The sequence below is a fragment of the Nannobrachium achirus genome (assembly GCF_963921795.1).
Source record: "Nannobrachium achirus genome assembly, chromosome: 6".
NCBI lineage: Eukaryota > Metazoa > Chordata > Actinopteri > Myctophiformes > Myctophidae > Nannobrachium > Nannobrachium achirus.
Window position 1 is genome coordinate 18,628,695 of NC_137815.1, and position 15,455 is coordinate 18,644,149.

The 15,455-nt window shown below is 42.1% G+C and overlaps 1 protein-coding gene across 1 annotated transcript in view; it reads left to right on the forward strand.

Moving 5' to 3' along the window:
* Window positions 1-9,895, forward strand: part of camk1ga (calcium/calmodulin-dependent protein kinase IGa) — a gene marked incomplete at both ends in the record, with an annotated part of 19,159 nt that extends 9,264 nt beyond the window's left edge. Inside the window, 7 exons of the mRNA XM_080728001.1 lie at window positions 116-239; window positions 863-938; window positions 1,752-1,864; window positions 3,510-3,588; window positions 4,266-4,356; window positions 5,564-5,919; window positions 9,823-9,895. Of these exons, the coding sequence (XP_080584127.1) occupies window positions 116-239; window positions 863-938; window positions 1,752-1,864; window positions 3,510-3,588; window positions 4,266-4,356; window positions 5,564-5,919; window positions 9,823-9,895 (912 nt within the window). The remainder of the gene's footprint in view (window positions 1-115; window positions 240-862; window positions 939-1,751; window positions 1,865-3,509; window positions 3,589-4,265; window positions 4,357-5,563; window positions 5,920-9,822) is intronic.
* Between the last annotated feature and the right edge of the window lie 5,560 nt (window positions 9,896-15,455).

Genomic DNA, 15,455 nt, shown 5'->3' on the forward strand with positions numbered 1-15,455 from the left:
TCCTTTTTTCAAATACAATTGTATTACAATACAATAGGCTATGAATACAATCGTATTCTCTCTCTCTCTCTCTCTCTCTCTCTCTCTCTCTCTCTCTCGCTCTCTCTCTCTCCAGCCAGAGAACCTACTCTTCTACAACTCAGATGAGAACGCTAAGATAATGATCAGTGACTTCGGTCTTTCCAAGATGTCCGACCACGGTGTGATGTCCACAGCATGCGGAACACCGGGATATGTGGGTGAGTCGGCGCCTCGTGAGCTTGTAGATCTGCTGTTTTCACCCCAGTAAAACCAAGCATTATGTAATGGATATGGACCCATAGGTCCATTTGGTTTGACAACCACTGTTGTTATGCACTCCACTGACTCCTGCAAACAAACGCTATAGCAAGCCAACCAGTGAAACTGTTAACTAGGGTTAACTAGCTAAGTAAGCACAAACCTGTATTGTTTTGATCAGCCAGAGAAGAGATCTGCAGTGCTTCCTAGCAGTGCTGTTGCAGGAGACAAGCCAACAAGAGAAAAGAAGGGGAAGTGACGACCCATGTACTGAGTTTAAAACAACCCATGTACTGAGTTTAAAACAACCCATGTACTGAGTCAAACAATGTATTTATTTGTGTGTGTGTGTGTGTGTGTGTGTGTGTGTGTGTGTGTGTGTGTGTGTGTGTGTGTGTGTGTGTGTGTGTGCGTCGTGCGTGCGTGCGTGCGTGCGTGCGTGCGTGCGTGTGTGTGTGTGCCATCACAGGTAAGAGTAACAGGCTAGAGTTACAGCGTGACACAAACTGCTGCAGGTTTTCACAGTAACTGCTCCCACAAGCGGTCGCAATAACTATAGTAATGTGTCATATTTCTTTCACAGCTCCAGAAGTCCTCTCTCAGAAACCTTACAGTAAAGCAGTGGACTGCTGGGCCATCGGAGTCATCACCTATATACTGTAAGAAATATACACCTAAATATATACCAATATACTGTAATACATATATACCTACATATAAACCTATATACTGTAAGAAATATATACCTACACCTATATACGGTAAGAAATATATACCTAAATATATACCTATATACTGTAAGAAATATATACCTACATATATACCTATATACTGTAAGAAATATATACCTACATATATACCTATATACGGTAAGAAATATATACCTAAATATATACCTATATACTGTAAGAAATATATACCTATATACTGTAAGAAATGTATACCTAAATATATACCTATATACTGTAAGAAATATATACCTAAATATATACCTATATACGGTAAGAAATATATACCTAAATATATACCTATATACTGTAAGAAATATATAACTATATACTGTAAGAAATATGTACTGTGTGGATTGTCCAGGTTTTTTTTAAGGGAAACATGTATTATTATGGATATAAATAAGTAAACACAGTGATTTATTATTATGGATATAAATAAGTAAACACATTGATTTTCTGACAAATAGCCCACATGGACATTGTATTTGATTAAACCTTGACATGTACCGGTACACAGAGATTACACACATGTATCCATAGAACAAGTGTAGCTATATGGAATAGAAAAGTAATTAAACCCCTCTTTCTTCTCTTCTTAAAATTGCTAAATACATCAGACAAGTATGGTTATGTTCAAGGGAGAATGAGACTCGATCTGTTGTCTATGTGTTGCCAGGTTGTGTGGGTATCCCCCTTTCTTTGAAGAGAGTGAGACTCATTTTGTTGTCTCTGTGTTGCCAGGTTGTGTGGGTATCCCCCTTTCTTTGAGGAGAATGAGACTCGGCTCTTCAACAAGATCATGAGAGCTGAATACACCTTCCACGCCCCCTACTGGGACGACATCTCTGATTCAGGTTAGAATATACACTGTAAAAACTAACCCTATAACCCTACTGGGACCACATCTCAGAGTCAGGTTAGAATGTAGAATAAAAAAAAAAAAAAGAATGTAAAAAAAAAGAAAAAAAAAACATACGTGTTTTAATCGTGCTTAATTTGTTGTATTCACCACGGAACCTTTCTCACTGGACGAGTTTCAGGCATACCGATCATACCGGTGCACCAACCAACAGACAACAAACCTATAGCCTTGGATCGCTTCACATTTCGGGCTTTGATCCGGTCGGGAGCAGAAACCACTCTACGTCATGTTGTAGTCCTCAAAGGACTACAATTTGGCCGGAATTATCGCTGACGCTATAGGTTACAACAAACCACATGTGGCCGACTGACCTCAATGTGATCTAAGTAGTTCCAGTGTGTGTGGATTTGTTCCCATGGCCTTAAAGCTTAACCTTAAGTCACAGGAGAGTACATCTGTGACATAACCGCTGACCCATTTGGATTAGTGAGCGGCAGGCCTATAGTTAGCTGTTGAACAGTTTGTTCAGATCAGTGATTCTCAACCTTTTCAGGCCACGACCCCCAAAATAATCATATTTTAACTGGGGACCCCCCACCCTGACGAGAGTTGAGGCATTACATTTTGTTCTATTGTGAAAATAGCCGATCTATATACATGCTCACAGCGCCTCGCAACTGCCTCTAAATTTGACAATTTGTCCAATGTTTAAGTCATTTTAGAGGTATTAAAACGTCATTAAATTGTCACTTTAGAAACGTGCAGATACCCTCTATACACTTAAACTTTATGTTGGTTTGTTTACTGTTGAGTGAGAAAACAATGTTTCACATTAAGTTAATCATCTGGGGACCCCCCAAAATAATTTTGGGACCCACAGGTTAAGAACCACTGGTTTAGAAGAGTGAGCTGTATAATTTGCTGTTCAACAGTGGAGAACATAGGGTAATTGTTTTGCCACCAACTTAGGCATCAATAGGGGCTTTTAAGCCGTGACATCATTTTGTAGGCAGAGGAGAATCTGCCCCCAGAGCATTTTCTGTCCCTCGCTATTTCAAAAAACAACGACTAAAAAATAACGACTAAAGTATAATTCTAACACTTTCCTTTCAACAACAAAGAGAAGAAAAATGTGTAAATAGTAAAAATAGTAAAAAGATTTACGGAAACTGGGGGCAGAAATTCTCCTCTGCCTACAAAATGATGTCATACTTAACAGCCCCATACGTGTAGGTGCTGTGGCCTTAAAGGAGAACACCACTCATTTTCAACATTGAACCATGTCATTAATATACCTTAGAGTTGTTGGAAATAAGAACAAAGAAAAAGGTATTCTGTGTTGCCTAGAGCTGGTTAATGTCCTTATGGAGAATAGTTCTAACCCTTACTAGAGCTGGTTAATGTCCTTATGGAGAATAGTTCTAACCCTTACTAGAGCTGGTTAATGTCCCTATGGAGAATAGTTCTAACCCTTACTAGAGCTGGTTAATGTCCCTATGGAGAATAGTTCTAACCCTTACTAGAGCTGGTTAATGTCCTTATGGAATAGTTCTAACCATTACTAGAGCTGGTTAATGTCCTCATGGAGTATAGTTCTAACCCTTAATGATACTTCTATTGTCCTTGTGTTTCTACAGCTAAAGATTTCATCAAGAACATGATGCAGAAAAACCCAACGCAGCGATTCACCACAGAACAGGCGCTCAGCCATCCGTGGTGAGTGCACACACGCACGCACGCACACACGCACGCACGCACCCACATTTAGTGCTTTCAAAGGTCACTTGAAGCAGTGGTTAAAACAATCACAAATATGTAACCACCTATAAGTAAAGACTAAAGAGTTGATGCCTGCATGAATTAGACTGTCAGGTTAGTCTTTCCAGTGTGGTTTTTAACTTCTTATTTCTGGCACTAGGAGGCACTCTGTCGCACTAGGCTCGCTGTGTTGTTTGTTCTCCCTGTTCTGTCTGTTTTCTGTTCTTTTGTTTTTGTTTTGTTTCTTGTTTTATGTCCTGAGGACAACGGATGGAAATTAGCCTTTGCTAACTCCAGCTGGTTTACACTGAGATCATATGTATATTTTTGTGCAATATGTCAATATCTCTGTGTTCTGGTACTGTCCCGTCTAAATAAACAAATAAAGTAAAGTAATGTTTGTGGGAACACCACACTGTCAAAGAACAACAACATCCGGGAACATTCTCATGGCAGAAGTCGCACCGTTCTATGCCGTCTCAGCCTCATATTGTAACCAGGCTTTTCTCTTCCATGATGAGTAAGCCTGGCTACGCGAGTCTAAGCTGTGCTAGGCTACAAACACACAAGCGCGAGAGTCTGTTCCCCCTCTTGATGATTACATTCTGTCCTTGCTCTCTCTTGATTGGTTGCAGGATCACCGGGCAGACATGCAGGGAGGAGGACATATATCAGTCGGTGTGTGAGCAGCTTCAGAGGAACTTCAGAGCCAAGAACAAATGGAAGGTGACTGACACCAGGGGGCAGTGTTGAGTCACTCTAAAAGCTTACACCAGGGGGCGCTGTTGAGTCACTCTATAACCCGCTTACACTAGAGTAGTGGTTCTCAACCTTTTAGGCCCCAAAATAATCATATTTTAACTGGGGAGCAATAAGAGTTGAGGTATTACATTTTTTATAAAACGGTTCTATTTGCAACGCAGCGAGTTGTTGTTAGCTTGTAGATCGACTATTTTCACAATTTCTGCCTCTAATATTTGACAATTTGGCGAATGTTTAATTTGTCATTTTAGAGGTATTAAAAAGTCCTTCAATTGTCTAAAAAATAAAATAAATTTAAATAAAATAAATAAATAAAATAGTGTGGGGGTCCTGACCCACAGGTTGAGAACCACTGCACTAGAGGCAGCGTTGAGTGACTAGTGACTTGAGCTTACGCTAGGACAGTGGTTCTCAACCTGTGGGTTGGGACCCCGGGGGTCCCCAGATGATTAACTTAATGTGGAACATTGTTTTCTCACTCAACAGTAAACAAACCAACATAAAGTTTAAAGGAGGACTTTGCCACTTTTCAACCTATCTTCATATAATAGGTCCTCACTAATGTTCATAATAAAATTGCAAAAAAGTCTCGGTCCAAGTCTCTTAGGAGAGCTGTGGGAAGTTCATCAGAAGAAGGCACATCATCGTTTGACAGATTCTTTTTTTAAACAATATTTTTGAAAATATATTTTAGATTTTTATTATCGCGAGAACAATGGCTTCCACTTTAACATTGCAACTTTTCAGGAATAGAAATCCTGCATTTTCTATTTTGGATTCTCCATTGATGATGTCACAAGACTATGAACGGACCAAGTAGTTTTTTTTTTCTTCTTTTTTTAAATTTTATTATGCATTAGTGAGGACCTTAGCCTCGTACCCGCCCTCTTCCGGAAACCAATCCTTAAAGTGTATAGAGGGTATCTGCACATTTCTAAAGTGACAATTTAGGGGACTTTTTAATACCTCTAAAATGACAAATTAAACATTGGCTAAATTGTCAAATATTAGAGGCAGAAATTGTGAATATGGCTCCTAGCCTGAAAAGATTGTGAACAACCGTCAAATAGGAATAGGACCCCTGCCTTGTAGTACCTCTGTGTACCACTAGGAGTACACGCTGCCGCAACTGTTTTTGATCTTGTCTTTTCCGACATATTTCCCCCAACAGCAAGCGTTCAACGCCACCACAGCCATCAACCACATGAAGAGGTTGTCTCACTCCGACATGGGGGCGACGCCTGGGCGTGTTGGGGACCCCCCCGTCCCCAACATCGTGGTGGACTCCAACTGCCAGGGGCGGAGTCAGCTGAGAGGGGCGGAAGCGGAGGATGATGAAGACGAAGAGGCCTTGGACCCTAACGGGAACCTGATGGCCCCGCCCCTCACCAACCACCTGATGCCGCCACCCAATCCGGAGCACAGCAGGGGGCCGTGCGCCACGCTAAGACCCGCCCACAGCCTGCCCGTCAACCAATCCCCTGGCGGCGTGGAGGGAGGAGGCCACACCTACCACTCAGAATGCAGGTATCCATGGGTTGATTGATTGATTGATTGATTGATTGATTGATTGATTGATTAGTTTGTTAGTCAGAAATGTAAACAGCACTAGGTAGAGTCAGAGTTCTTTTACTGCCATCCATCCATCCATCCATCCATCCATCCATCCATCCATCCATCCATCCATCCATCTTCACCCCGCTTATCCGGAATCGGGTCGTGGGGTAACAGTTCCAACTGAGACTTCCAGAGTTACTTATCCTGAGCAACTTCCTCCACTCCCTCAGGGAGTATACAGAGACGTTCCCAGGCCAGTGTGGAGATATAATCCTTCCATCTGGTCTTTGGTCTGTCACGGGGTCTCCTCCCAGTGGGACGTGCATCGAGGACCTTCCTTATAGTAAGGCGCTCGGGGGGCATCCGTACTAGATGCCCGAACCACCTAATAGTCAGGTTTGTTATGTTAAGAAATGTATGTTTGTCGGATTTTTGTGAAGATTTGTAAAACTATACATTTTTGGAATCTTCAGAGCATGGGGAATCCAAAAATCAATGTTCCCATTTGCACAGACACCTGCAAAGCCGCCATTTTGGACGTTCAAAATGGCCGACATAAAATACATCATTTGTGCTATCTTGGCTTCTGGACAACCTAGAAACTTAATTAAACATGCCAATCCTATGTTTTCTGGGTCAAGGAATCAAATGAGTAAATGTTGGGAGTAAAATGTTCCGGACCCCCACCCCCTTTCTGGGGGTTATCTATTTTGGGAACTCCCAGAACAGTACGCCAGCCAATTAATGTCCTATTTTCATAATAGTAGAGTTGTTTTGTAGGTTTTAAAACCTCCTGGGCTCATTTATTGCACTTTTAAAGTAGCCAGAATAATCCTTCTGACTTTTGGTTGGGGTCTTTCCTCACCTGGGACCCCCAGACAGACCCTTGAGCCTATCTCAGTAATCGCTCTGCTCCAGAGCAATGTTAAATTAGATCATAACTGAAGCATAAAAGTTGTTGTAGCTGGGCTTTGAAAACAAAAAGGAGTAGTAACAAATACCAGGGGTCTTCCACAGGGGATCCGGGACCCCTGGGGGGTCCTCAGTTACTACAGGAGGGGGCCCGCCAAATCTTGATGGGATTTGAAACTGTAACCTTTGATGGTTTATTAGTATTCTCAGTATTATTTATAACATTTTTGTGTTGGACAGTTATGGTTGACAGGTGTTAATTGAGTTTGTGGGGAGGGCGGGCTTAGGGGGGGCTAAAGCCCCCTCTAGCCCCCCCCTGGAGCCGTCCCTGTTGCAACGTATTACTTTAGGCTCGCAGACTAACATGTCCATTTATTGCACTGCACTCACACTGACAACACAACATACACACCTCTGTGTTATCGTCACCCCAAAACCAATACCCTATCCTCTTAAAGAGCTCATGGTCAATTATGCCCAAAGAGATTCACTACATGTCCTCCCTAATAATGTTGACAGTCTTTGTTTGTATTGTTTAAGCAGCTGCACCATCCCTTGCAATCTGCTTTGCAGACACATTTGATGAGCTCAAGTATTGCCTATATTTATATGAGTTAAAGCGAAGGATCTCAACGTCTTATGCCTTACCTTAGTTTCCTTTTAGTTGACCTTGTATCAGTGAACTGTACTGTCATGAAACTGTAATTTATCCTATGCAAAACTTCTAATAAATACTTCAATCAAATCAATAAAAAAAGCCTTTGAAGCAGGGAGGGCAAGACACTTGACTGGAACATACCCTCCACTTGCTGACACTGCTGTAAATTTGCAACAGTCAAAGCCAAGGTACAAAACAAAAGTAAGTAGATATATTTGAGCGAGTTCAAGTTATTGAATGTCACAAATGTCAAGGGTTCCTTGGCCTACACAATTCGTCATGGGTCAACGCCTACTTGAAGCCTGATACTGATGACATTAAGCCATTAACCGCTTCAAGGACCTTAGCAAGAGTTCCATTTCTACTGAGCTTATTAATGGTGAGCTTCCATCAACATTGCAGTCATTGGAGCATGTTGCATGCCGTGTTTACAGTTCAAAAGGTCCAACAACCAACTCGTGCTGCACTGCTACCACATATCCTCCTTGCCAACTATGTCACAATGCGGGATAAATCATACCTGACAAATTGCCCTAAGCTTCCACCAATCGAAGAAAATGGGTGAAATTCAGAGAGTGGAGGGTATGTTCCAGTCAGGGGTCTTGCCCTCCCTGCTCAAATAACCTGCCTTCCACTCTATGCTATGGTGGAGACTGTGTCAACACTATTAGGTTGGACATTGAAGATGACGATGATAAAGACGAATAGATCCTGCATGTCTGAAATTACTGTATTGTAGTGAATCTCCTTGGGCATAATTGACCATGGGCTCTTTAAGAGGATGGGTGCGGGTTTTGGGGTGACGATAACACAGAGGTGGGTGTGTTGCGTTGTCAGTGAGTGCAGTGCAATAAATGGACATGTTAGTCTGCGTGTCCCAAAATATGAAGTTGCAATAGCTTAAATATTGCAATCCCAGCAGTAACACCTGTCAACCATAACTGTCCAACACAAAGAATGTATAAATAATACTGAGAATACTAATAAACCATCAAAGTACAATACCGTTGTTTTGGGTTGAGATTGGCACATTTCCTGGGGCAATCTGCCCAGATCATGCATGTCACACGTGTCTTCCTCTTCTTTTTTAGTTTTTTATTCTCAAAAAGCGCCTGCAATGTAGTGCATTTGAAACTACATTGCAGTGCACATCATGCGGTGATCACTGCTTGCCTCCTCTGAATTGTTTTATTTTTATTTTCGTTTATTTATATTTCGTTGCTGAGTGAGGTCAGCAGACAAAGTGACATAAGTGAGATGAAAAAACCTGAGTGAAATGTGCCAATGTCAACCAGAAACATCGGTACATAAACCCTGAATACATAAAAACATTCAAGTTTCAAATCCCATCAAGATTTGGTGGGCCCCTGTAGTAACTCTGTAGTAGCTCCCTGTGGAAGACCCCTGGTATTTGCTACTACTCCTTTTTGTTTTCAGAGCCCAGCTACAATAACTTTTATGCTTCAATTATGATCTAATTTAACATGGTTCTGGAGCAGAGCGATTACTGAGACAGACTCAGGGGTCTGTCTGGGGGTCCCAGGTGAGGAAAGACCCCAACCAAAGGTCAGAAGGATTATTCTGGCTGCTTTAAAAGTATAATAAATGAACCCAGGAGGTTTTAAAACCTACAAAACAACTCTAATATTATGAAATTAGGACATTAACTGGCTGGCGTACTGTTCTGGGAGGTCCCAAAATAGATAACCCCCAGAAAGGGGGTGGGGGTCCGGAACATTTTACACCCAACATTTACTCATTTGATTCCTTGACCCAGAAAACATAGGATTGGCATGTTTAATTAAGTTTCTAGGTTGTCCAGAAGCCAAGATAGCACAAATGATGTATTTTATGTTGGCCATTTTGAACGTCCAAAATGGCGGCTTTGCAGGTGTCTGTGCAAATGGGAACATTGATTTTTGGATTCCCCATGCTCTGAAGATTCCAAAAATGTATAGTTTTACAAATCTTCACAAAAATCCGACAAAAATACATAAGAAACCTGACTATAACCTGACTCCTTTCCAAGTGAAGGAGCAGCGATTCTACTCCAAGTCTCTCTCGGGTGACTGAACTTCTCACCCTATCTCTAAGGGAGATACCAGCCACCCGTCTGAGGAAACCCATTTCGTCCGTTTGCACCCGAGACCTTATACTTTGTGTCATGACCCCCACTTCATGACCATAGGTGAGAGTAGGAACGAAGATTGCTGGGTAGACAGAGAGCTTTGCCTTATGGCTCAACTCGTCCAGACCATCATAATAGTATTAATAATAATTATAATAATGATGTTGTGTTTCAGTTTCGACACCATGGACAGAGGGATGACCAGTAAAGGACAGACCCTTCAGACGGGAGTGTGTTCTGTCATGTGATTGGCTGGCAAAAAAAAAAAGAAAAAACCCCGACTCCAATGTAAGTGACACATCCTTGATTCAAGGCAAAACAGGACAGCGACACTAGCGGCCAATCATAGGAGCCTTTAGTTCCGTGTTTGTTTCATGTTAAATCTGGAGAACTGGCCCCCTGGTGGTGCCCCCTTTGCACTGCACTACCAGTTCAACATGTTGTGCTCTCTCTGTCTCCCTCTCTCTGTCTCCCTCTAGTGTTGATTTGTGGGACCACCATAGCTGCCTGGGGGGGGTCCTGAGTGAAGAGAAGAAGCGAAGAAGAGATTGGGGAACGAGTCTCATGCAGTGAACTTAACAAGACTATTTGGCTGTTTGTCGCTCAGATATACAGTAAAAAGCTAGATACCTCCTCCGGTGTGGGGCGTTGGTCAAAGAGGACTGACAAGCCTCCCTATAACTCTATGCAAGCCTCCGGAATTCTGAGGCGGGGCTCTTGGGAATTCTGAAGGACGCTTCCTTGTGCGTCACAGAATGGGATGCTCGGTAGGCCAATCAGATGCAGGACTGGCGGGACTCCGTCTTTCCCATTGGAGGGGGCAGAGTGCCTTCCGTAGTTCCACAGTTACGCACTTCCGCCGGTCCTGCAGTTTGACCAGTCGCGCCAATGAACTGCAGCGGTGGAGGAGGTATCTAGCTTTTTATATCTGTTTGTCGCACAGCAAAGTATTATGTATATATGTATATATCTGGTTTTATTTTTATAAACAGAACCCTGTAAATAAATATGATATAAAAATAAATACATAACCACGGAGAGATGCAACGCCCTCTGACACCTGTAGAGGTCACTACTGTACTCTTCATGCTGACCATAGACTAATTACACATTTGTTTAGTGAACCAAAAAGAAAAATCGTCGCAGCAGCGCCGCAGCGCGCGCCGAAAATTAGCGGTTTTATAAGGTTTTGATCGTGTTTTATTCGGGTTTCCGCAGGCTATTTTTCAGCTAAATGTAACACAATCGGGAACGGCTTTCCCTTTGCATCTCCACATGCACCATCCAGCAAGATATAGTCTGGATTTCTTGGTACCAACAGTCAGACAACAAGTGCCAGTTTCATAAAATCATTCAGTTCCCAGAGCTTTTCAGTTAATCTACTTAGTTACTTTACACCACTGTCTACAACAGCAAGCATGATGGTTCCCAAACTTTTTAGCCTGTGAACCAAGAGACATTAAACGTTAGGGTACCCTGTACCAAACAAGTAATGAAAATAGCAGATCTACAAGCTCACAACGAGTCGCTTCGCACTGCGTTGTGACCCATGCAATGTGTCCGCCGCATCGGTCCCGACCCCAGTGTTAGGAAACAGCTGGTTCTGGTAGGTTCACCATAGCCATTAGCCACTAGCCCAAACAGTACATTAGCCAGCACAGCAGCATAGCATAGCATTCATCATTAAAAGTCTATATAGCCACGACTCACCAGTGAAGACGCGAGGACTAGCAGAGGGCGATGTTTGATGCCTTTATAGCCTAGGTTGTGTTGTCTTGGTGTTCTGTTTATATTCCTTTATGCCCGTGTTGTTATATTTCACCGAGTCCATGACGCATGGTACGCACGGAGAGACAGACGCTCAGACAAGTTAAAAGGGAAGTCCTTTGAAAGCGATTTCCTCTCTAAACAGTGCCCAGAAGCACATTTCAAAACAAGAGTTTTTCTTTTTTTTTTGTCTATACAATCGATCATTCAACACATGTTTATTTTGAAATTGTACTGGAAATAGAAGTAGCCAATTGCTCCTACTTCACGCCACTGATGTCAGAGCCTCTACTTGCCGAGGGGCAATATTTTTCCCCCAACCCCCCTTTAGGGGGTGCGGTGGGGGGTGCGGTGGGACCTGGGGGAGAGGGTGCGGCCGCACCCCCAGCACCCCTACTTCCCTCGGGTATGCCGCGGATTACACTGACTATAGTCTATCAAACGTATTCTTATGCTCAGAGCATGCAGCTTGCCTGTTTGTTACCCTTAATATGAATATTAAGCCACTCTGTGGCTTGAGATAGATTATTAAATAATATAAATAGTAACGAGCACGCTGCACGTCTGGGCTGACTACAGTGACTCGCTGCAGTGCACAGCCTAGGTGCACAGAACACTCATTCTGCAAGTTTCTCCATCTGGAAAATCTGCAAGCTCACAATGCGTCGTGGATGCGAGACGTTTAGTTCTGAAACATGACGGTCGTTGAGAGCTTGTAGATCAGCCACATTTTCTCACTGTCACATGCGCACAATGTTATGAGATAATTGATGAAGGGGGGGGGGATAGGAACTTTTTTAATGATTCATCCTTTTTACATGAACGACTTCATCTTTATTCTGGGGGGAAGATTCACAGAGAATTTCAGTTTCATCTGCAAAACAATGTTATTCAGCATATAGAGGCAAGGGACTGAGGGTCCCTGCTATCATTTATTTGTGTTCTCTGTTATATTTTTTGTACAGACCTTTTTGTTTTGAACCCTTGCCGACAGATTTATGAATGTCTTTGTAAAATATATACGTTATAAAAATAAAAATACAGTTATTTTCAAAGAGATTATGTTTGTTGTCTGTTCTTTCCTCCATAAGTAATAAAATAAATAACTTAATGTCCTGTGTTATTGTCGCGTCAAAGCACACTGTAATACAACATACTGGTCTGTAGTTTATACAAAGAGTCTGTAGTTCATATAAAGTGTAAAGTTGGCCGATGGCCTAGGCTCCAAAAGTAGCTCAATGATGATGATCAGGTATTATGATGATTAGGCCTATACTAGGAGGAAGATTTTCTCAAAGAAACAGAAAGTACAGAAAGTATTACATTACACACCCACCAGTTCATTAAGTATGCCTGGTTGTCAGGTGGGTGGTGACCCAGCTGAAGTTAGCCACACCCACAGTGTTGGGTGAATGGTAAAAGGGGAGGGGATGATTATATGATGTCATTCAATCTGTGTTTTTTCGACTTTCAGCTTTCAGGAAGTAACCAAAAATACACAGGGAAGACATACACACCTGGGGGTCTATTAGAGTAATGTCAACTCCATAGACACATACAAAACAGATTAATTACAAAACAATGGCACCGCCTCTTTCAGAAAAAGGAAAAATAACACAGAACTGCACTAGGCTATGCCCTGGCAGCTCTCACTGATGTGTTCCCATCTCGCTCTGCTGAGCAAAACTGAAGTTTGATGTGTCTGCAGCCTCCTTTATATAGAGTGGATCCTACCACTAACACAGAACCAATTCACCCTTTGTTAGGCTCCTGGTTGGTCCCTGACTGACCAACCAGCAGGCTCTATCTGCCTTGTCCCGCCCTGGTTCCGCCTTTTTTATGTTGAATTAGCTAAAACATAATTTTTTGAGAAATAAAAACATTTAAAAGCATGCTGATTCACTATGCTGCCACTGAGCAGCTCCAATTGACTGAAACAAAGTTTGAAATTAGAATTGAGCACACAGAATAACAATATGAAGCAACTGAATTAACATGGCAGTGGATGGAATGTCCCACTGAATGTCCCTCCAAGACACAGCAACCAATGGGTGTGGAGAGGGGCAGGACAATGGGCGGGACTTGACAAAGGGTGAATTATATAGGGGTGGATCCTACCACTAACACAGAACCAATTAGCCCGGAAATGACTGATCTACAACTTACAGTCGCTCATGGATCAAATCAAATGTTCTACAGCATTTTACCCTCAACATCATTTGTGTTGAAATTCATCTACAGAGACCATAGAAATACTTTTCTCATTTGCATCATAGTCAAACACCCCTCCTCCTCTACAGTACTTGGCACCTTCCACCCCTTCTTAAGTGGAATGGTTCAGCCATGCTCTGTTTGCCTGTTCCATTCCACAGAGGAGAGTCAGCACTGCAGAGGAGATACAATCCAGTTCAATTCAAAGGAGCTTTATTGGCATGAGAAAACATGCGTTTACATTGCCAAAGCAAGTATCACAAATAAAATAAAAACTGTTGAAAATGGGGAACTTATATAAGGTTGGAGGGGGTACAGCATTGTGTAAACAGAACTATGTCACATTGTGACATTTTATACTGTATATATATATATATATATATATATATAGAGGGTATAAAGCTTTTGGAACAAATAGCATTATTTTTCTCAAAATGCATTATAGCTCTGTTTCATACTGTATGTGCAGAAGGTCTAGATGTCAATCCATGGTTTGTAGTCCTTAGGGCGCTGCTGTGGTCGCACATTGTTGTATTTCTCCCAGTAAGTATGGGAGTTTTTCATCATTGGTCGAGTTTTCAAACTCACTTCGGGTGTGTGTGATCTGAAGTATGTGTCTCTGATGTCTTGGTATAGTGGGCAGGTGGTTAGTGTAGCTCTGTTTCCACCACATTTGGTGTGCACTGGGTGCATAGTCTGTCTTCCCTACACCTAGATACCAGTGACAAACACTGAGCCCAAACAGGTTACAATAAACTAAATGTTGACCCCTGCAGTCTGTGTGTATCATTTAACAATCATTTCAGACGTGCCACACTATGCACACACTGCACAACTGCACAACTGCTTCCCAACCGGCCGGTGGTCTGAACACCACATTGATCAAGACACTGAACACCACATTGATCAAGACACTGAACACCACATTGATCAAGACACTGAACCCCACATTGATCAAGACACTGAACCCCACATTGGACAAGACACTGAACACCACATTGATCAAGACACTGAACCCCACATTGATCAAGACACTGAACCCCACATTGGACAAGACACTGAACCCCACATTGATCAAGACACTGAACCCCACATTGATCAAGACACTGAACCCCACATTGATCAAGACACTGAACCCCACATTGATCAAGACACAGAACCCCACATTGGACAAGACACTGAACCCCACATTGATCAAGACACTGAACCCCACATTGATCAAGACACTGAACCCCACATTGATCAAGACACTGAACCCCACATTGGACAAGACACTGAACCCCAACATTGCCTCCAATGAGTCGTCAGTGTTTTCTTGCCACCGTTGGTGTGTGAATGTGGGAAGTGAGGACGCAGGCGTCGACTGTTCACTGCTTCACCTCCCAATGTATGAAATAAAAATGAATAAAAAGAAAACATACTGCCACAGTCTGCCACGGCAAACTGGAACTGATGTTGCACAGTTTAATAATCATAATATTAATGTACAACAATGTTTTCTCACTCAACAGTAAACAAACCAACAGACAGTAAGAGTATTCAGAGTATCATATAAAGTATAAAGTAAATTGTATGACTTTTAATATTGTTTTTAATATACTTATTAATAATCAAAACAAAAAATGGTCAAACATTGGCCAAATTGAAAAGTATTACCAAAGCAAACATTTAGAAAATATGGCACAATAAGTATCTCTGGAATCAAGGAAAAAAAAGAAAAAAAAATATCTAGATTTAGTGCCTCGACTCATCGGGGGAGGGGGGGGGGATTAACTTTTTTTTTGTGAGGGGGGTCCCCAGTTCACATAGATTATTTGTGTATCTCTTTCA